At 43.4% G+C, this 22,874-nt stretch overlaps 1 protein-coding gene across 1 annotated transcript in view; it reads right to left on the bottom strand.

The window, feature by feature from the left end:
• LOC129381596 (uncharacterized) overlaps positions 1-10,498 on the bottom strand; it is a 46,945-nt gene extending 36,447 nt beyond the window's left edge. Inside the window, exons 1-4 of the mRNA XM_072285772.1 lie at positions 10,423-10,498; positions 8,648-8,774; positions 1,903-2,631; positions 1,676-1,802 (exon numbers count right to left, since the gene is read on the bottom strand). Coding sequence (XP_072141873.1) covers positions 1,676-1,802; positions 1,903-2,631; positions 8,648-8,774; positions 10,423-10,498 — 1,059 coding nt within the window. The remainder of the gene's footprint in view (positions 1-1,675; positions 1,803-1,902; positions 2,632-8,647; positions 8,775-10,422) is intronic.
• Between the last annotated feature and the right edge of the window lie 12,376 nt (positions 10,499-22,874).

Here is a 22,874-nt window from a genome sequence, read left to right as displayed (position 1 = left end):
GGATGCGTTTGTCATATCAGACTAAGATATTACAGCTGTAAGTAGAGAGCACGCCTAGCCTAAACATTCGACTTTCTTGGGGACATATTGTCACGTGGTGGTGACGTTAAGAACACAGTGGCAATACTGCGAAAGGCAAAACTAGATTTTATTGGGCGAACCTGTGCCCACAAAACAGGCTCCACTTATAGCACAATGAAAGCGGCGAACACAGCCGGCGATCGTCGAAAATCTGATCAGCGAGTCAAGCGCGTCGGCTTTTATACAGCAGTCGTCGAATGTTCCAGACTAATCGTTCGGACCCGCGTGCCTTCCACAATGATCTACACCATTCGCGTCACGCGATGAAATCAGATAACACAACGTTCGGCAACAGCAGACAGCCGGGTAGAAGCATCGATAACTTTCCAGAAACTTCGGGTACATGCACGCGCGTCCCGCGCTGTGCGATTACATTTGTTAGGTGGCGAAACGTGGTCGCCCGATAAAGAGAAGTACACGTGTCAATATTCTGCCATTTAAAACTGGCAGAGGTTCTGCCACAATAAAACAATAATAACTAAAAAATTTATTCAAGTAGAACGTATCACATAGTGAGGCTCCGAACTATTCAAATTTTATAGTCTCACTACTCTCATCAGTTTAGTTTATGGCATAGAACAAAGATCTTCGTTAAGAATATAAGAGCCAAAGAGAAAGCTAAAATATTGAAGGCATTGAGAAAACTATTTAAGGAAATAAATTTTTCTATGCATACATTTTCGTAAAAGCTCGTACAAGTATTGTTGGTCGCAGGCAACAAGGCTAAAGAACCTCCAATAATGGCAGAGATTACTTTTAAGTTGACACTAAAAGCCCTTAATTTTTAGATGCTTCCTAATGAGGTGTTATCTTCCATTCACACAACAGAATCACTAAAAGGATGGTTAATCCAAAACGATTGCCGAATACACTTCCATAACTAAACAAGGTGTCAAGTATCTCGTGCGAACATTTCAACCTTGCACTTACAAAGAACATATACTTGCAGCCCATTAGGGTTTGTCTTGAAATGAGTTTGCCAAAGCTGCGTTCACGAACAACATAATTCTGCAGACACATAGCACTGTCCACGACCTGCACTGTACTGCGACATCGAAGCCCGCTAAATACTTCTGGCGAGCATGTCTCGTATACTAAATTTAAGAAAGGAGCATTTAAATCAGCGGTTTTAAATATTAAAAGAAGCCGGTCTCTGCATACGATGCGTTCAGTTGGTTGCTGGCTGCTGTCAAAGAATGTCAATGTTGTTTCCCTGCACGGTTTCACTCTCACGTGGTTATGCAAATGCCGTGGGCGATCTATCTAACTTGCGCACTAGTCAGAATATTGTGAATGCACGCCCCTCAGGCATTACGAGGTGCGTATTCAGTTGAACAGCGTCTTAATGAATCTACACATAAGCAGCACGTAAAATTCTTGCACAGGTGTCTGTCAAGGGTTTCTTTCTCTGTGAAACGAAACCACTCAGGGTTTTATCCCCGTGTACACTTTGACGGTAATGACTGAGACGTGAGTTGTCTATGATGACTTCATCACATGTTTTGCAAACGAAAGCTCAGGCGCTACAATAAAAGTTGAGATGACACTTGAGATTTCGTTTCGCTTTGAATGGTGCAGTACATTTATGGCAGACATGGGGTCTCTCGTCCATGTGGGTGTGCTGGTGTCTATGGAGATCCGTCATCCGCATATATGATTTACCACATACTTCGCAAGTGTAGGGTTCCTCGCCAGTATGCTCGCGCATATGGACATATACACTAATATCGTGCCGTAAGGATTTGTCACATATTTGGCATTTGTAGGGTCTCGTCTGTATGCGTGCGTTTATGGACATCTAAGTGATCAGAACGCCGAAACGATTGACCACATGCTTCGCAAGTGTAGGGCTTCTCATCTGTATGCGCGCGCATATGGACATCTAGGTGACGAGAACGCCGAAACGATTGACCACATGTTTCGCAAGTGTAGGGCTTCTCATCTGTATGCGTGCGCATATGGCCATCTAGGTGTTGAGAACGCCGAAACGACCGACCACATGTTTCGCAAGTGTAGGGTTTCTCGCCTGTATGCGTGCGCATATGGACATCTAGGTTTTGAGAACGCCGAAACGATAGACCACATGTTTGGCAAGTGTATGGTTTCTCGTCTGTATGAGTGCGCTTATGCTCATGTAGGTGATGAGAACACCGAAATGACCGACCACATGTTTCGCAAGTGTAGGGTTTCTCGCTTGTGTGCGTGCGCATATGGACATCTAGACTCCAGCTACGGCGGAACGATTTCTCACATAACTGGCATTTGTAGCATTTCTCGTCTCTATGCGCGCGCCTATGGAAATCTGGGTGACCAGCCTGGTGGAACAGTTTACCACAGCTTTCGTATTTGTGCTTTTTGGCATTACGGATACGGCAGCGCTCTACAAATTTCGACAGCTTCACAGATGATTCATCGAGTGCTTCGCAAATGAGGGCTGTGTCGCCCGTGTGTTGGTGGTCCTGCCCTCGTAAGGCATCCCGCCTGCTCGAAGCATTGCCAGAGACACCACACAGTTCTTGTTGTCCTCTTCCTCCGGTTCCAGTAGTATTCCTGTAAGTAGACGGACAAAGAAGCTCAATATAGCCGACTCTTTTGAAGTTAGAACAAACACATTTTGCCAATTAAGAGGGTAACAAAAGAATCGCTCGTTATTGTTGAGGCGACTAGCTGAACCTGAGCACTAACTTGCTGCATTTGATCTTGGTGCTTGATTTGGGCTTTAGTTTGGCATGAATTTAACGCTGTTGCTTTTGATTGTCTTTGTTGCTAAACTTGAAAAGAACCATCTTCGTTAGTGTCGGAAGCAATACGAAAGATGCTTGCCCTAATACATCATGTATAACCTATCTAAAACAAGTGCATGAGAGCAGAAGTGTCTGGTAGTGAGTTTTAATGAAGAAACATAGCCGGTTTATATATTTACAAGACATGTTCGTATTTAAGACGCTCACCAGGAGTTTTCAGGTAAAAAGGCCTCAAATATTTCTGGAAAGTAAGACATTCGACATTAAAAAAGCCTATTCTGCATCAGGTAAAATGCGTCCACGTTTTTAGGACGTCTTGTAAATTAAGAAGAGTAAAAAATTCCGGCAGCATGTTACACTTCTGTAACATGTGAAGGCGGAAGCTTGCTGGTCGCGTGGTCATGCATTAAATTATGGGATGGGAGGGGTCAAATTCAAAACGTAACGAGCCACACTGTGAAGTAAACGTATGACACAGCCGGTCGACCCCTTCAATCACATTTGCTTGAACCTAATGCAATACCTAACGATTCTTTCTTTCTTTCCTTCTTTCCTTCCTTCCTTCTTTCCTTCGTTCCTTCTTTATTCATTATCCGCCACTATATCTTTGCTTGTTTACGGGGTATGAGACATTCCTTATGATGATATCTTTTGTCTGTGGGCTAGAGCCGCTTTTTTCGGGTAGGAGCAGCTGTATGCAGCCACTTAAGGCTTTAGCCTTCCTAATTGAAAAGGGCGCAAAGGCACACTGTTCGCGTTATTTCTGACAAGTGGACTAAAGGTGGACTAACTTCCGGAAGGACATTTTATGTCCCGACTCAATATCTACCTGTAGAACACGAAGAACAAAATTCCAGGTTCCGTTTTTATCTGCTCTCATTGCGTCAGATAATTTAACACTCGACTCGCATTCGAATATTAAACGATTCCTAGCGAAGGCATCGATCAGCCGACGCGCAGATAACCTATTCACCTATACGGAGCGAGAACGAATGCCTCATATCGTTCATTGTTTTCACGCACAGTCGATGAAATATGCTGCCAAGGAAGTTTGTTTCTCGCGTCTTCATCTCGTTGTGAAAATGTGCATTACAGCGTTCAGTATAATTTACGTTAATGTAATATAAATAACCTCTATATCTCTGTTCTGTCCATGGTGCACAGCATTTTTCTAATTAAGGTAATGCAGTTTGCAAGCGTTGAGTCAAGTCATCGTTGGTACGACACCTTTTGTGCAGTTTAGGGGAAAGAGTAGAACAGAGATGCCCTCGCCCAGTGTTTGCCTTCCATCTTGTCTGTTGCTGTATTGAAATGCCTGCGCTAAGCACTAGATGAACATTGTTAGCTATTGTTCGGCGAATTTACAGTTTTCTTAGTTTACGTATACCCATTGTTGTCACTGTTGTTCACGTGAGTCATAAGGCGTGGTTCAACTCCTATCGTGCTAACTTGTAAATCTTTTCAAATCATGCCAGCTTCGCTCGTATCGAGATCGGATCATCTAGTAAACAAATCAAAGCTTAGTAAATAAACAAACAAATAAATAAGTGTGTAAATAAATAAATTATACGGAAAGTGATTAACAGGCCACGACAGAAGCATTATCGTTGTCAGAGAACACGTGTAGGTCTAACATGATTCTTTATTGCCTTGCGTGCCTATTTCATGAAAATATTTCATTTGATTTAAATATTTACACTCCGGCAACTGCATAAATCATAATTTTTATATGTGTTTTTCTCATGTGAAAGTTCTAAAATCGCTAAGTGAAAAAAGAACACAAGCATAACATTTACAAATTTAACATCTCTAAAACTTGTATTTATCTTCACCGCCGTTGTATTAGCTGAATATCTTGGAGAATCCTGAGGGGACCCCCATTTTTACAACCATTTGTAAATGTGTTAAATTGTTAAACCCTGTGCAATGATCTCAAATGTCTCCCAGCAAAACAGTGAGGCCGTTGATTTAGCGATTGTTCATGGCGGACACACTCCCGCTCATCTACCTGGGAGACAAAGAAAAGTCATTTCTCAAGTGTCCCGGTGAACCTGCCAGAGCCTGTTCTGTCGCTCTAGGGAAGCTTTCTTTTTGAGCCTACGCTACATTCCCTCGGTAAACTTTGATACACTGTTTAACTTCATGAGCGCTCATATATATTATCATCTTGCTCGTGAACTGTGCCGCTCATAGAGCGTGTTGACAGGATAGAAAATCGGGCGATTTGTAGCCTCATGATCGCGCCGTTTGGCGTTCCCCTCATTTTTGCCATAGAGTTTCATGCAATAATTACTAGAGAGAACCCTGGCACAAGTTTCTACGGGAGCTTCAATGGGAACAGTTGAACCAGCATGGGGATAATAAGAAGGACATCAATTTGCCTAAACTTCTTCACTCTAGCTTCAAATGGCTTCGTGAATTTGTAAGCTCCTTATTTTCAGATTTCAGATTTAGTGGTTCCAAAAAAAAGAAGTAATTACAACATGATAAATATACAGACGAGGGTCCCAAAGTGAAAGAACTGTAGTGGGACAGTCGGTTAATAATAACATTGAGAGTGATATCAAAAGCCAGCAAATTACCGTTATTACAAACAACATCTACAGATCAAGTACATAATTAGACGTGTCATTTAGAATCAAACACGAAAAAGCACGTCATAAAAGAAAGTCGAAAAAAAGCATGGATGAAATACAAGAAATGACATGTCAGAGACAAGTCAAAGGTACACCGCCAGATCGTGGTTTAGTTATCGCAGGAAATAATGCTTAGGGTGATTTTTAAAGAATTCAAGAGAAACACAGGATTTTAGAGTTGATTGTAGTTCATTACAAATAGAAATTGCAGCGAAGAAAGTTGTTTTTTTTGCCGTAATGAGTATGAACCATGGATAACAAGAAATTGCTGTTACCCGTAAATCTGGTTATATTTCTATTCTGCAAAAGGTCAACTGCAGTGAATGGAAACGTAAGGTTATTATGAAGCAACTTGTGGAGAACGAGGAGTATGTTAAAGTGGAACAAATTATTTGTAGGCAAGATATTATACGCGCGAAGTAACAAAGAGACATTGGATTGCACGGAGCTAGAAGTGATAATGAGTATTGAATGATTTCGGATATGTTGAATTGATAAGTGACAAGCGTACGCGTTGCCCCATGAAACAATGCCGTAATTAATGTGACTATAAATGAACACATAATACAACGCTAGCAGACCCTCACGAGATAAAAAAGGCCGAGCTTTGATTAGTGCACGTATATCAAACACAGTCTTACGCTTGAGATGTTGGAAGTGAGAGCGAAACGCAAGGTTAGGGTCAAGATATATACCAAGAAAAGTGACGTCGATGATAACGGGAATTGAATGAATTCCAAGCTTTACTTCCGGAATAGAAGTTAAGGCCCTTTGAGCATTTTTGAATAACATAAATTTAGCTTTTAGACGATTAAGAACTAAGTAATTGTTGCTACACTAAATTATACTGTTACTTAACGCAATATTTACCTTAGAAGTAAGAACAGCAACAGATTTGTCAGATGAACATATGGTTGTGTCATCTGCGTATAAAATGCAATGAACGTAGTTGGTGGAGTTAAGAGAATCCGGAAGATCATTAATATATAGAAGGAAAACCAAAGGGTCAAGAACTGATCCCTGTGCTACACCTTGGTTAATACATTTTGTTACTGAGAAGTATTTGCTGCATGTACTGTGTATGGCCGGTCAAGTAAGTAATTTTTTAAGAATGTTAGCACAGGACCTGTTATACCATAATAGTCAAGTTTAATGAACAGGACTTGATGGTAAACCGTGTCATAAGCTTTACTGAAGTCTAAAAATATAGATCCGACTAAGTTTCCCGAATCAATACATTTGTCATGTAGTCAGAGATAGACCAGCCAGATTCGTGGAACTTCCAGGGCGGAAACAAAATTGATTGTTCTTTAGCAATTTAAACTTTGTCAAGTAGTTATTAACACGTTTAACAAATAATTTTTAATGAGCTTACTAAGGCAGGAAAGAATTGCGATTCGTCGGTTTTTATTAACTGTGTATTTGTCGCCTTTTTTAAAACAGGAATAATCTTGGCATTTTTTTTAAATAAAGGTAATGCACCTTCTTTAAACATAAGGTTGATAATATTGCAGAGCATGTCGCAAACTAAATGCGCAACCAGTTTTAGATGCCTGACACAAATATTGTCTAAGCCAGGCCCTATATTTTGAAGGTTAGCAATCGTGGAGCACATTTCATTTGGTGTAGCCGGTAACAAGAGTGATTGTGTCGTACGGCTCAAAGTATTATGCAACTGTGCATGTATGTTATTAGTGTAAACGGGAGAAAAGTAGTCCGAAAAAGCGTTAGCAATTTTGTTGTGCTCAGAAAGAGATAGACCATTGTAAATTATTTTGGTTATAGAGGCATCAACAGATGTCTTGTTCAGAAAAGAATTCAATATCTGCCATCGCTTTTTGGGGTTATTTTTATTCAGAAGAAATTTATTTTCGTAGTACCTTTATTTCGCCTGTTTATGTAACACGTTCAGTAATTTGCAGTACCTACTATATCGTCTAGCTAGTCCAGTATTAAAGGGTTGACGTTTAGTTTTCTTGTACATGTTTTCCTTCTTTCTTAAACTTTCTAGAATACCATCCATCATCCAAGGGTTGCGCGGATATTTATACTTTTTCCCACATTTTACAGTGCGTGTGTTAGTCGAAAGGGCCAATAAAAATAAAGTGCAGAATTTGCTTAGCGCTGCTTCGGGACCAGACAGAAATAATTGGCGACCAATCAATTTCACTGATGGCTTCAATAAAGGTATCTGCACTAAATATGGAAGTAAAGTAGCTATTATCGCTCTCATGTATTTCATTGTTAAATGTATAAAAAACAGGAAAATAAACGGTTATGTCAGTATCAATGACCCTGCAGCAAGGCGATGGTGATCTGTTAGACAGCACGTGATCAATGAGCCTACTGCTCCCACGAGAGGCTACTCTAGTTGGACAGTCAATGAGTGATTCAAAAACAAATCCAGCAAAACAATCAGTGTAAGTTGTGTGCGAGGTAGCTACAGTGTGAAGTAAGTTAACATTATCATCACCTACAATCAGTACATCCTTATTTTCAAAAGCTAGCTTGGACAGCAAGGTACTGCGTAATAAACATTTCAATGAATATTATTAAAATTGTCCGACGGCTTTTTTGGAACACAGGACCACTAAAGACACAGGTCCGACATTCAAACTTTTACACCAGGAAGGCTTGCATTGACAAGCGATGTAAAACGCCCTTATGAATTTATCGTGGGCATGCCAGTGCCTTGAGGTGCTTGGCGTGTTTCGCTTTGGCCACCTGGACATGCTCCATTCTTTCCACTTGTAGCAATTGTACGTGTTCGCAGCGTCTTGCTCACTTCGATGTGTATATATTGCTCTGAAATTTATGAAAATGGAGGCAGACAAAGCATAATCAACGAATACACAACCCTGTCTGAATGATCAGACAAATATATGTACTTCCAATCATTCCCATGGTGGCTCAAAGGTAGCAGTGCCCGAGTTCTCTAAACTATATTGTAGGAAACCCTATGCTTTCTGCTCTGTCCGTTTCGAGTCGCTCTGTTGCAATCATGTGTATGTTGACGCCAGCTCCGTTTGGCGAATGCTCCAAACTGCTGAAGCAGTTCCTGTTTCAGACATCAGAGCTACCCCTCCCTTTAACATTTCGAGGGTGCAGGCATAGTTGCACCAAGGTAAGCATACCCTGTAGTCTCCTAGTTGTTCTGCAATGATACTTTTATTAATGCAGGCTTACCTGGCTCCGTATTCTAAGATGGATGATGCTTCCACCATGCCAGCACGGCTTGTGCTGGGTTGTGTGTTGTCGATGCTGCTGATGGACCCGACGTGCAGGTGAGTAGTGCTACGACTGTACGAGACATCTGTATGGCATGAAAATACATAACATGTGTTTATTTTGCGCTGTTAGAGCAAAATAATTAAGAAGATTTGTTTTTTTTTGTCGTCAAGGCAAGATGTTTGCGGCAGAGGAACCTTACTGCAGTGCTTGCGCACGTGGTGCTTTTTTCTGTCTGAAACTGTAATAAATGCTCGCAAGAACTTCGAGGCTATGAGCGAGCTTAGCGCTCGTACGATTGTGCAATGTTGGCTTCTTCGGAAGATTATTACGCTCCATCCCATACAGTGGAGCGAACACCATAGAGTTCGAAGCGAAAATCAACGTGTCGGTTTCTTGAGCACGCAACCGTTGACCCAATATATTTTCTGCATCATCCGGTAATAGGCGCATTAGATGGTTCACGAACTTCTTGCTTTTTGTTCATCTATTACGAGCAACAGACAAGCCGTGTAGACGAGGACAAAAAAAAGTGAGGGGACACGTCTCAGACGAGTTATAAATTCTACTTCGTGCCCTGAAATTATTGACATGCTATGATACATGCAGGGTCTCTTAAGTAATGCACGTGTTTTTATTATGACGCAACTATCTATTGCGGTGCGCTAAAACCAGTTGGCATATGGGGCGAGGGTGCTGCCCTGCCAACGCAACATATTCGGTATATGGGCTATAGACCGAAGATGTGCAAATGCGCGACGTCTGCACGAAGCTTGTGCAGAAAGTATTGATGGAAGATCAGAAAGAACTTCTAATTTCGAGCTGTGAAGAATTGTTCGATTGGATTCGAAATGAGCCGGACTTTCTTAACTCTGTCGTAGCCGGAGACGAATCCTGAATGTTCGAGTGCAGACCAGAATGGAGAAGGCAGAGCAGCGAGATGCACACAGAATCATCCCTCCCCCCAAGAAAGCGCGTATGAGCAAGTCTCGCATCAAAACGATTCTCATGACCTTCTTTGACGCCCGTGGAGTCGTCCATATTGAATTATTACCGAAGGGAGAAACTCACCTCAGACTTTCACCTGGAGGTGCGCAAGAGATTGAAACATGGCGTCGCGCGCGTGAGGGCTGACATCAAAGACACCGGCAAGCTTCACCATGACAATGTCCCCAGCCACACGTCCTTCATCGTGACCAACTTGTTGACTCAGAGAAACAGCCTGGTGGTCCCCCGTCCCCTTAGAGTCCCGACTTGCCTCCGTGCGACTTTTTTTTTGTTTCCCCGACTGAAAAGAGCGCTGAAAGGAAAGTATTTGAAGGCCATGGAAAACATCCAAAAGCATGTTGCAGCGGTCCTGAGAGACATTGCTGTCGACGACTTTCAGGGTTCCTTCCAGGCCTGGCAGACACGTCTCTGCAAGTGTATTGATGCAGAGGGAAACATTTTGAATAATTTTAACCATCTGTGTAGGTAGGTCTGGTCAATTTATTTTTCCCGGAAAATGCGCACTACTTTCATAATGGACCCTGTAGTCGCATTTCAAAAGGGGTTATCCCAAACCCACTTGAGGACTCCTGTAGATGAAGTTAAGGAAACACAGGCGTCAAGCAATGCATGCTTAGGAGCCCATCACGGAAAGAAAAAAAATGATTCTCCTAGAATCTAGAGTAGATGCAAGTATCGAATGGGCGCCAGAAAAGAAGCATCGTTGAAGCAATTCTGAAGCTTACTCACAACCGTCTTAACACTCACAACCACCCGCAGCTCGGCGGACGCTGCCCGCCTGGTCACGCTGCGTTGCACCATCTCTCGAAAGAGACCGCGGAAAATCCGCGTAACTCAGGGACTGCTGGCCTTGAAACTGAGCACCGAAAATCCCAATCAAGTGTATGGTGCACCATATTTGCCTTTGAGCGCCGCTATTATAAATGACAAATTAGGATTCCGCGTACAAGATATTACAGCTTGAGTGATGTTGTGAGCAAGCAATAGTAAGAAATAGAAGTGAGTGTCCGAAACTTTATTCAAAATGGCAGGCAATTTGGGTGGCATTTGACCATAAGTACTCCAGCTAGCCACCGTACCCCAGCGTAGGTGACGACCTCGAGTCTTTGGACACGGGCGGTTTCCTCATTCTGCCTAACGCCCCACAGTTGATCGGCGATGCCGTGGCTGCCAAGGGCCACCTCCCAACGTGCGCCGCGGTTCGAGACTTGCATGTGTACCCATTTCATCGGGGACTCCTGCTGCTCGCTACCGCTACAATCGGAAGCAAGAATTTTTTTAGCTTCTTTTGACGGTAACTAGAATAGGAATTGCGGTCCTACGCAAGGAGTTGGAGGCCGGAGACCGAACTGTCTTGCGTTTTGATTGGTAGCCCGGAGGATTTCGTTTTGCTCTCGCAACGATACCAATTTTCTTCTCAACCCATTCGCGTTCCATTCTCCTTTTGACTTACTGATTAACGGCTCCGTAGTTAGGCTCAAGGTCTCATGAAGGTTGCCGACAACGTGAGCTACATGTATTTTCTTCTTCATATGGATTTCATCCCCTAGATCTCTGTGTAGGCCATCGATAGACTGTCAGACATTAAAAAGCCGGCAGAGCCAATGCCCTGTGGGAGTCGATGTTATGCGAAGCAGTGTGCGGCGAGCCTATCAATTTAATGAAACGGCTATGAGAGTATCGACGTAGGCTGCTGTTTAATTACCTACATAATGTGCATATCATGACATTCATGTCTTGACCGATCATTTATGTTCGTCATACACTCTTGTTGTTCGTCATACACTCGTTCGTCATACACTCGTTCATCATACACTCGTTCATCATACACTCGTTCATCATACACTCGTTCATCATACACTCGTTCATCATACACTCGTTCATCATACACTCGTTCATCATACACTCGTTCATCATACACTCGTTCATCATACACTCGTTCATCATACACTCGTTCATCATACACTCGTTCATCATACACTCCTATTGCGTGGGCCGATTCCGGAGGCGGCGAAGAACCTCGCCTGAAAGAAGAATACCTAATTATTAGGTTTGCGCTATTGTTTCGCACTTTTATTAGTTCAGTATTAGACGCTCTAACAAAAGAGCATGCGTTGTCGGTGTTTTTTTGCGTGCCATTTGTTTGTGGGCTGTCATTCACGAAATTCCGGGAACAACTTTGTAAAGAATTTAAGACAAGGTTTGAGCTTCCTTAGTGATAGGATGGTGCTGTAATATGCCCTCCATATACCACATGTATTACAGCAACGCGTCAAATGCACAGGTACCTATATGATAAAATTCATTTTTTTTTCGCAAGTTAAAACCCACACAGAAATATGACACATAAAAGATAAGACGGGTGGCAGATGTTTGTATCTTTGTGTCTATGTGAATCTATGTTTCTTACTTTTGTGTGTTTTAACTTGCGGGAAAAAAGACGTCTTTAGCAAGCGCAAACGAGGCCAACAAGAAGGTCTGTTGCAACTTAAAGGTACTGGTATATATACGGGAATTTAGGCTCACGGACAGCTCCGCCGACGCCGACAGCGGATTTTCTGCGACGCGTGACCCTTAAGGCAGTCGCGTTAATATTGGAGACGACATTCTAGGACTGCTGCGAAGTACTAGGTAAGAACAAGTGAAGTGCAGTTGAACTCATCATTCAGTTAAGCACTTCAATCAACAATAAGCAGCCCCGAGAAAAAAGAAAAAAAAAACATTGCTTCTAATGGCAAAGCAGTAGGAGCCTTGCTGCTGTTTCTTTAGTGACGTCGACACGATAGCAAACTGGGAATTCCTGCTACGCAGCTGTGACTAACACCACTCGCATAGCCAAAAAATGTCTCCTGGCGCTTGTTGCATTGTGCCTCTCTTTCGACCATCCTCTACCTGACAGCACCTATTGAGGGTTGTAGTGTGCGCTTGTTGGTAAGGCATCTTCAAGGGGTGTACAGTAGCGCGATTAAAAGACTGGACAAAAGATGACACACAAGGACGCACACACACAGACAGCGCTGAGTGTGTCCCTGTGTGTCTTCTTTTTGCACGTATTGGTTTCGTACCCCTCGTAAATCTACTTCAGGGATTGCTCACGGATAATCCGCGAACTGTCCTCGGCAGGAGTACAGGACTGTCCGCGCGCGAGTAGCGTTATGTCCACAGCGATTAACCGTCAGATCATCTCACCCGTGAGCCGAAATTGATGAGACAACAGTTATATTTCTTGTATATAAAACTGTGCAGAATGTAGAGCGCAGATTGACAGCTAGAGAATCTAGCAACCGTGAGCCAGCGGCGATGCTCTATAACTGTGTCGTATGCGACTGCAGACGAATTGCTGAGTCACCTGCAAGGTAAGACTTGGAATACCAGCGGCTGAAAATCTACCCAGACGTACCGTACACTGTAGTTGTGCCACTATCCTGGTAGTATTGCGTACTCCATGGCTCAGCACCGGTGGTGTCAGGAATTCTAAAATGCAAGAAAGATATCCACATGAACACGGCGGCCTGCGGTGGTAAACAAAGGTGGCTGAACATTGTAGCTGAAGCAAACGTTTCGACAAGGGGGCGGAACTCACGAGGATTAGTCCCTTTTCAAAGACGTTTGCTGGCAGAATCTTTCAGGCACACAGGCATGTTGCTCGGAGCAGATACACGTGCGCCTAGTGTATGTATTCGTTTCTGTCCGTTGCTGTTTTGAAATATCTGCACTAATCACCAGGTGAACATAGTTCGCTGATGTGTGGGTAATGTGCTATTATTTGTATACCTATGTTTATTGTTCACATGGCTAATGCAATTTTATGGTGCGGCTCATGTCGTTTATATTGTAGGTCCTTTCCAATCATGCCGTCTTTGCCGGTATCTAGCCTGGATGATGTCCTTAATAGGAACTTCATGGGAATATATTAAAATATAAGTAAAATGAATAAATAAATATAATGAATGAAATGTTTGGAAAGTAAAGAACTGGCCACAACAGCAGCAGTGGTGTTTTTAGAGAACCCTTCAAGGCTAAGGAACTAAGTTCCTTATTATCTTCCGTGTGAATTCAGTTGAAATTTATTGCATTTGATTGACAAAGTTAAATTCTAATATTTGTATGAATAAACACTTTGTTTTGGTTTTCAGCTTGCAAAAATTCTGAAATCGCGAATCCTAAAATGTATGCGTGAAATAATCATTTATGTGAGGATTTTCGAAATATCTACTCATAAAGTAGTTTATTTTAGAGTGCTTTGTAATACATCAATTTTGGGCACTTAAGATGTGACATTGGGCGCCGTTTAGATAATCGTGCCATTTTTCTAAAGCTCATTTAGGTTATAACTTTCATATTTGAGTTTCAGTTTTTCTTAAGTAACAAGTTCAAAATGGAATTTCTTTAATTTCTGTATTATGCGATTAAAAAAAACGCCACAAGGTTTACGAATGTTGTTCCGGTGGTTGCAGAGCAAGATGGTTTATTCTCTCGCATTTATGACCTAGGTAGCAGATCCCCAGATAAAGCTTCCTGTTAAAGCCAGCGCAATATTGTGACAACAACAGCTGATACTTGGAGCTTCAGGCATCAGAACTACAACCCCTCGCACAAGTTCGTGACTTCAAGCATAGCTTGAACTGACGAACTTGGCCAATGGTCAATAGAGCAAATTAATTGCTCTATTGAACTGAATTTTTACAGAAGTTTGGCTCACCTAGCATCGTTTTCCGGAAGGCCCGATGCTTCCTTCGTGCCTGCGTGGCTTGTACTGGCCACTGCATCGTTGGCGCTGCAGCTGCTGTAGACTGGAAGTGTAAGACCGGTGCTTCGGGTTTCTGTGTAGCGTGTACACCCTGAAATCAGAAATGCTGGATCCACATTGTAACATTCCCTGCTAGGCACGCGAGGGGAGCAATAAGTTTTCGTAGATTCTTGATGCTGTCTTGACTGTCTGCCTTGAAACAGAGGTGCTGATGAAGAAGCAAGAATGGGAAGCAATAAGTTTTCTTAGAGCTTTGATGCTACCCTGGCGCTTGTATTGGCTGGTCATTCTCATTATTTTGCTCAATAAATGCGAAAGCTTTGTGGAACAGCATTTGCTCTCGCTAAGGTAGTGCTGAATTAAAGTGCATGTTTTACTTTCGAAATTGCTAGGACAAAGTCCTGCTTAAGGCAAATTAGGTTAACCTTTAAGGACCCGTTTAACACGTTCACGAACGGGAAAATTGTCAGCCGCCTGAACATGTAAAATTCCTACTTATCAGGTATGATGAAAAAAAAAACAATGCTTCATCTACTGCAAATCTCTCCTGGCCAGAAACCCGGAAAGGTTGTCTATGTAGTACATTTGTGCTGTTTGCTCAGTTTCGCGTGGCTATGGGGATGTCAAGGACCCATCCAGCGTCGCCTACAGATTTGTAAAAGTCTTTTTTTTTTTTACAAACAAAAAACGTCGTGGAAATACAATGCACCATGGGAATCAACGTGATGCGAAGCATTATCCCTTTAAACCGACACAAAGAGTTTTTTTATGTATTTATCACAGCGTTGTTGTTAAAACGATTATACCACGGGTATGAAAAAAAAAAAAATTTCACATCTGTTCGCTGTTCCCCGATCATGAAGTCGGTACAACGTCGCACAGGTATTACGAAGCATGAAAACTTGCATGTAATGCACAGACCATACGCTTCGCAGATCTGGGTGCCTCTAGAACGATAGAACCACGCCTGTGATCATGGTCAACTTTAATTTACATCATGGTCAAATGCAGAACCCGGCTTTGTGCTTGATGGAAGATGTGCGAGTCGGCCATCGGTGACGCAATGATTGTCCTTTTATTGAAACAGCCCCAGACAAGTACCTACCTACCCTGTTTTCCTCCACACTTATCTACCCTCAGTAAGGTGGTTATTCTTTGAAATATAATAAAATAAATAAAAGACGATACATACGCTGTACATATCAAACTTTATAATTGATGCCTCATTCAATTGCGTTCATTTGTTTCCGAGATGTCAAACGGCGTTGCGTGCTTAAAAGATGTACCTCGGGAGTAGAGGTTTCTGCGCGGCTGATGTTATGATGAAACCTGAAGACCTTGGAAAATTTGATCGGTGAGCCTGAAATTGGCAGATATAGGTAGTACTCCAGCTTGAAACAGAGTTTGTTCCTAGATTAGCTTTACATTTGCACTGGCAGAGCAAAGTCAAAGCTGGGAGCGGATTGCAGCTGGCTTTACTCCCAGTGGTGAAGTGCGGGCGCACTCCCTGTACGTAGAATGACCTCGCACGCCATTCTTGGCCTGTCACCGACTACAGAAGGAAACAAACAATGCTTAGTAATAAAACTTTACAGAAGTAAGAAAAGCTTAGATGAACCAAACAAGGAAAAAGTGCCCGAAGGACATTTCCTCAACCACACCTGATGGTCTATTGCGCAGCAGGGCACCTCATTTGCCAACAAGGATTGGTTGGCTGGAGAGCCACATTACCATAATAACACATGGACCAACTTTCTCCGGCTCTGCCTGCATTCCAGACAGAAACGTTGAAGCAACGAAGGTGCAGGGTACCGCAGTGAAACACAACTGCAGATTCGAACCGGAGCATTCTGTTGAATCACGTGATGGTGAGTGTAAAAAAAAAGAAAAACAAAAGTTCTTTTTTTTATCGCTATATGCTAATGTCAAGCTGATGGAATGGAGACTGCATGACAACATGAAGCTGACGACGGCTAGCTGAATATTATGTGAAGTGAGAGACCGAGGGACAAAGACGCAGAATCGTAGTTGAAGTTACCTGTGCCATTAGAAGATTACTCAAAGCAATGTCAGAAAGGTGGCAAGGTAATTACAAACTATTTTCTTAACTCGGACTACGCGTATGCTCAAATTATTAGTGAAAGTTTCTTCCAGGCGGACTTACGCATAATGTTTGTTTTATTACCTCTAGATTTGTGCGCGCATGCTAAAGCATTTCAAAATTTTCGAGTTCTTTTTATTCCTAAAAGCATATTTTCAATTTATTTTGGGTGAAGTAGACTTTCCGGAGTCACAGATTTCGCAGCACCTCTACATTGACCACATTTAATTGTCCCTACACGCAGAAGAATCTTAGCGATGTGCGCGAAAATTATGAAGATGATTCGTTGATATAATTCATCAGATATCACAATTGTGGAGAAGTCTTGGTTTCGTTTGAGATCCGCAACTCAGTATTACAACGGCGCCAAACGGACGAGCACAAGAAACATGCCTGGAATGACTAGTTCTACGGACGTCAAATGAAGCCCGAATGGAAGAGCGTATGACGTAAACATAACTAATGACATAGTGTGGCAGTTCAGTCATCACGATTGAAAGGCGCAGACGCACTGTTTGATAGCCGTGCGGGAGGACGCTGCCCCTGTACTGCGATAATGTTTATATTCTAGTTCTCATACCTGATAGCGAGAAATTTAAAAAAAAATGAGTGAAAGGAAGAGGTAGAATATCGAAGTATAGACCGAGCATGAGCGCACAGTGCGGCAATACCGTATGCGCAATATCGGCGTCAGATGAAACGTGAACAGCCGTTCGCGTGCAATAGTTACGACGCCATCATTACGGCGGCGTCGTCTTTTCTCGCTTCGAAATAAAAGGCAGCCGAAAGGGGAACAAAGCATCGCAGTATAGTGGGAGCATCATCGCGCAATTCAATCAAGCCAGATGTGCGTGCCTGTCGATTGTGATGACTGCCTAGCGCGTACATTGCTTTCACTTGTGCGCCCTGCAGCTCGCGTTTCAGTTCACGTCCATATTACATACCCTGTCGTACGTCGTCTTTGTCCACGGCTGCTGCTCTTCGTTCCATGCAATCATTAAAATTAACTTGCTGTATCCTATTTTCGTGCAGTCTATGGTAAGAACTAGAAGTGCAGCCCAGTTCGATTCCTCATGCAGTTATCCACTTCAGTATACAGCCCCAAGAAGAAGCACTGCTACTAATGCAAGGCTTTAAGAGCCTTACCGCTGATTTCTCTCTTCACGACGAGGGCATGATATCTTGTACAGTAAACCAAGAACGACTGCTTCACAGTTGAGACAAACAGCTCGCATAGCCAGGAGGTGTCTTCCGGTGCATGTTGCATTCTGCCTCTTTATTTGGGAAGCCTCTACCTTACAAATGCATATATTGCTTTCTTACCTCTGTTAAATGCATCATGAATTGATGAAGGACAATCTTCGAACCATTCTAGTGACTAGAAGATGTTCGTACACGTGCGAGTAGCTTCATAAGCACAGCAAATAATTGGTCAGATCTTGTCACATGGGAACTTAAGTTCATGTGACAATAGTTTAATTTCCTAACTATGAAACCATGCAGAATCTTCAGCTCAGATTGACCGGCGCAAAACCATGTAGCTCCAAGGCAGTGGCGATGCTGTTTGAATGGGTCATGTGCCCTAGCCGAAGTTACATTCCTCATTCACCTACAAGGCGAGACGTCGTATAACAGCAGGGCAATAGGCTTCTCAGACCTACCGTAGACGGTGGACGTGCTTTCAGCCGGTTGGTACTGCGTGTTCCCTTGGTAAGCCCTGGTGCTCTCGGAAATTCTACAACACAAGACGGATATCCACATCAACTCTAGGCCTGATGTGGGTAACTGGGGTGAAACAATAATTGCAGCGGAAGCCAAAGTTTCGGCAAGCGAAAGCAACTCATGTGGTGCAGAAATATATAGACACGCCAATACAGACACGCAAAGATCTGCTACCCATAGGTAAATTGATCTCAGGCTTTATACGGCCAGCTACGAGATCAAAATAATAAATTATTTGCCAATACGAAGGGCGAAGCTAATATACATGTATAACAAGGTATTCGATCACTAAATAAAATAAGGCTCGTGGCATTATGGACAGTGTAATGTCCATTAATGACTCGCTTTTTAACCAAACACTTATTTGGTCATGTGCGCAAACACACGCATACTACTAAACCTAACGACTACAAACACTCGTAGTCAGAACAATGGCTTTACGAGGAAAACCAGTAAAGAAAACTGCAGGTGGTTGTCCCAAAGCGAACGTTCCCTCATGGCGCTCCCTTTTAGACTTTATTCCCGAAGCACAGATCAGGCCACCTTGGTGAGCGGGACGCCAGTGCGTACCGAGGAGTTCTCTGGTCGCCATCTCTTGGTCAATCCTCCCCCCTCCCCGAACGCAGAAGTTCACGAGACTTCCATGAGTGTGCCTGGGCCGCACATGCGCCATCATTCTTAGGACAAAACGCTGGTGCCGACAACGCGAGCAGGCGTCGAGAGTCGCTGTTATAAAATTTCTGACAAGAATACCTATAGGAAAATCTGGCACCACGGTTTATGCCAGTTCGCTAACCACGTTGTGCCGCCTTTAGAATGCCAGAATATGGGTGTCCGAGGCGTCCTCTCGAACGTGGCATGGCATGAAACATGGTCATGGCTTCATAGATAAATATTTATTCAAATGAAATAATTGTGAAACGATTTAATTAACCGCCATTTGGTCTTTCGATAAACTTTGCGCACCTACAGTACATAAACATACATTCACAAACTGTTGCAATGCTAACGCAAATATTGTCTGTTCTCCAACATCAACAGCACGCTAGATGTATGCGTTTCATGTAATTGTACATCCCAGCACAAATCACTATATTTCAATAACATTTTATTTGTGTTATTAAGAAGATACTACCCTTTACGTACTGTAGTGCTCATTACCTACTGATTTTGTTAACAAATGAACGATCATTAAAGACGAAGCGGTGCTTGCCTGGCCGCATTAGAGGCCTCCTGCGTCTGCGAGAACGATGTTCATCCATAGCCACCACATCCTGCATTCACATGCATCAAATGAAAAGGCACAGCGCCAGTTTTCTTTTAATATAGTCAGAACCTCTAAGGCTCCTGTATTTGCAAGAAAAAAAAGATAGCGCTTTTCCTTATCTGCCTCATGCGATTTATGTTCGAGGTAAAACAGTTGATTTACAGAAGTTGCGAGTACGGGAAGAGTCGCCTACGCGGGCGCTTTAAAGGCTACACATTTTCTGTGGATGCTTGCGCAAAGGTATACACCATCATTTATATCGGCCGGAGGTTCATCTTGAGGTAGCTTGGCATGCAGCAAGCTGTTCAGAGTGTAACAAAGGCCGTTTATCTCTCGCCAGAAACTCTCGAGACCTTACGTAACGTGTTCCGCTTATCGTCTCAAACTGGTGCAAAAGGTAGCGACGCTCGCCACTTAGCGATTGTTCATGGCGGACACATGCACATCCATCTTACCATCTCGGAAACCGCGTAGCGTCATTTGTCAACGTGTCCCAGCCGAGCTGCCGAAGCCTGTTTCGCCGCGCTACGGCGAGCTTCCTTTTTTCTCAGATGGCAACCTTGACGAGCTACGAAAGGTCCACCGCTAGAATAAAACGTAGGAAATTGCTGCCGCCATACCACCAAGTTAATTGTGCGTTGCGGTAATGGGTAATCATGAAAATAAACATTGAACTGCTTGTATGTTTGTTATAAAATATTGTAACGTTGTAGTGACCCTGAAGACCGACTAAGTATGAAAACGGGGAGCTACAAATTTAGCTTTTCATTGGGCGAACTTCCGCCGATCAAAACAGGCAACTCAAGCACAATAACAGCAGTCAGAAAGTCGGTGATTGTCGAAAACGGTCTGCGGGGCAAGTGCATCGGATTTTATGCAGGGTGTCCCAAGTAAATTTAGCCAGAGTGTAAAAATTTATTCTTGCACTATTACACTATTTAATATTCTGCTTAATTGCATAATTAGTCATTATTTACCAAAAGTCTGAGGCAACGAATTTGTGCTAAGAATTCCAACTAGAAAGTTGCAGAGCACTTTGCAAAACTCCTGAATAAGCAGTATGTTCTAACTTTCTATATGTTAGGTATTAATATTTTTTCCGGTTACCGAAGATGCCCGCGAAGTACAAAAGGAAAATACCACGTCACATGTCCGCATGCCATCCTGATTGCAGCGCTCCCAAACTCTCCGCGTACCAACGAACATAACATCTTTCAGGGCCGCTGACCCTTAAATGGACACAGGGAAGTGACGCAGGCGTTGGCTGTGCGACACACGTCGCCGATATGTTTCCCTCGCGGCGGTTTATAATGGCGATGAGCAGGCACATCGGTTGCACATCCGGCTAAATGCTATGTTCGTTTGTACGCGGAGCATTTGGGGGCACTGCCATCACGGCACGCAAGCGGAATTTGACGCGGTATTTTTTTTATTTCGAGGGCATCTGCGGTAAGCAGAAAGACACTAATGTCGAATAGTACGAACGCTGGAAGAAGCCTAAGCAGACGTTTTGCAAACCGCTCTGCAACTTTCTTATTGGATTTTTTTTTAGCCAGCCTTAGGTGCTTCCGAAGTTGGTTAATCAACACTGACTAATCATACAATTAACCAGAATATCAAAAATAGTGTGACTTACTCAATGGAATAGCCAGTATCAGAAGTATCTGAAGAGTCAATATCATTAAACCTTGCTAAACTAGCTGGAGCACCCTTGTATATGACTAGTCGAAGGTTCCAGCGCAGTTCCTGTTGCCGGCGCTTCTTCCAGAAAGTGCTATGCAATTCGCCTCACGCATGGAACCCGAATAGACACACTGGTTGCGGCGAACCTAAAGCGGTGCAATCAAAGGTAACATTTCATTGCGTTCGAAACAAGGACGGCCCTTCTTGTACTGAACGACAACAGTAAGTGTTTAGCGGGGCAATGCAGTCCCCGGGAAAATGTGAATAATGCTATGTCTCAACACCACCAAGGGTGTTAATTGAACGTTTTCCACCTGTCAAACCACCCCCCCCCTCCTATCCAGACGTCAACTGTCGCGTGGACAACCAGTAAAAGCGATCACCCCACCATTGCCTAGAAACCTGGAAAAAGGCTGAAAAGGGGCAGGCACAACAAAGAATCACCCACCTCCCCCAGCCCTCCACACTTATCCAGCCATGAATACAGTGTGTAAACTGGCTTTTGCAGAGTTACATGCCCTGAGCCCACCAGAGTGAAGAAGGAAAGTCGCGGCGGGGTGTGGGGGGGGGGGGGGCGGCAGACAAGGACGAATGAAGTAGGTGCTGCCGGTTGACTTTTTAGCACATAACCCACACCCGCATCTTGGGCCGTGGAGGTACTACGGTTTATGGCGAGCGTGGGCGCGGTATCGCCACGGTATCGCCAGTCCTTTGTGAAAACACGCGAAGATATAAAACCTAAAATTTAGGTTTTTACGTACTGAAACCGTGATCTGATTACAATGCATGCTATAGTGTTCGACTTCAGATTAAGTTCGAAGACGCGGCTTACTGGCGGCGTACCCTTGCTGTATTGCCTCGGAAAGCTTGGACATAACCTTGTTTCATTTTACGAGCCTTAGATGAGTATCCTTCCCTCACAATCTTCATATATTCCATAATTGAGAGTGAGTAAGCAGGTTAAAAACTTGCAAGTGTAGCGCACATTGCAGCCTGTTAACAGGATGGGAAATCGGGTGAGCTTGTGCAGTTTCGGGGTTGTGGCATGGGGTGCGCACAATGCCCTATGGTGTTCCTTCCTTGTAAGTCTGTCGGGGTCCGCTGGCACTGTTGTAACTATGAAGTATGTTAAGGCAGGCTGCATCGACCGAACGCTCAAAACTGCTTATGCTGTACGTCTTTCAGCCATCAGAGGTAGCCCTCCCAAGGCGAACATACCTAATGGAGGCATATTGTTGCATGAGTAGCCATTCTTGTCTCTCAGTTGCTATGCATTGGAACTTTTCTAAATGTGAACTTACATGTCGTAGTCTTCAAAATTGGCTGCTGCTTCCTCTATGCCAGCGCGGCTCGTGCTGGGCTTTGCGTTACCGATGCTGCTAATGGACCCAGTGTACTGGTAACTTGTGCTCCCATTGTCGGTTACACCTGTATGACATAAAAGTATTGTAACAGTGTTCATTCGCAGTAGTAAAGTGCCAATTTATCGGAATTGGTTATTTAATGCTCATTGTGCAAGGCAAGAAGCGTTTTGTGGCAGGGAAACTTTACTGTTGTGCGTCCGTAAGCGGTGCATTTTCTTCTGCAACATTCTTGAATTCATGCAAGAACTTCGTGGCAATGAGGAAGCCGAGCACGATCAAGATTGTGAACC

The sequence above is a fragment of the Dermacentor andersoni genome, unplaced genomic scaffold (genome assembly GCF_023375885.2).
Source record: "Dermacentor andersoni unplaced genomic scaffold, qqDerAnde1_hic_scaffold ctg00000033.1, whole genome shotgun sequence".
NCBI lineage: Eukaryota > Metazoa > Arthropoda > Arachnida > Ixodida > Ixodidae > Dermacentor > Dermacentor andersoni.
Note: the sequence above shows the minus strand (reverse complement) of the source record. Positions and strands in the feature narration are given on the sequence as shown.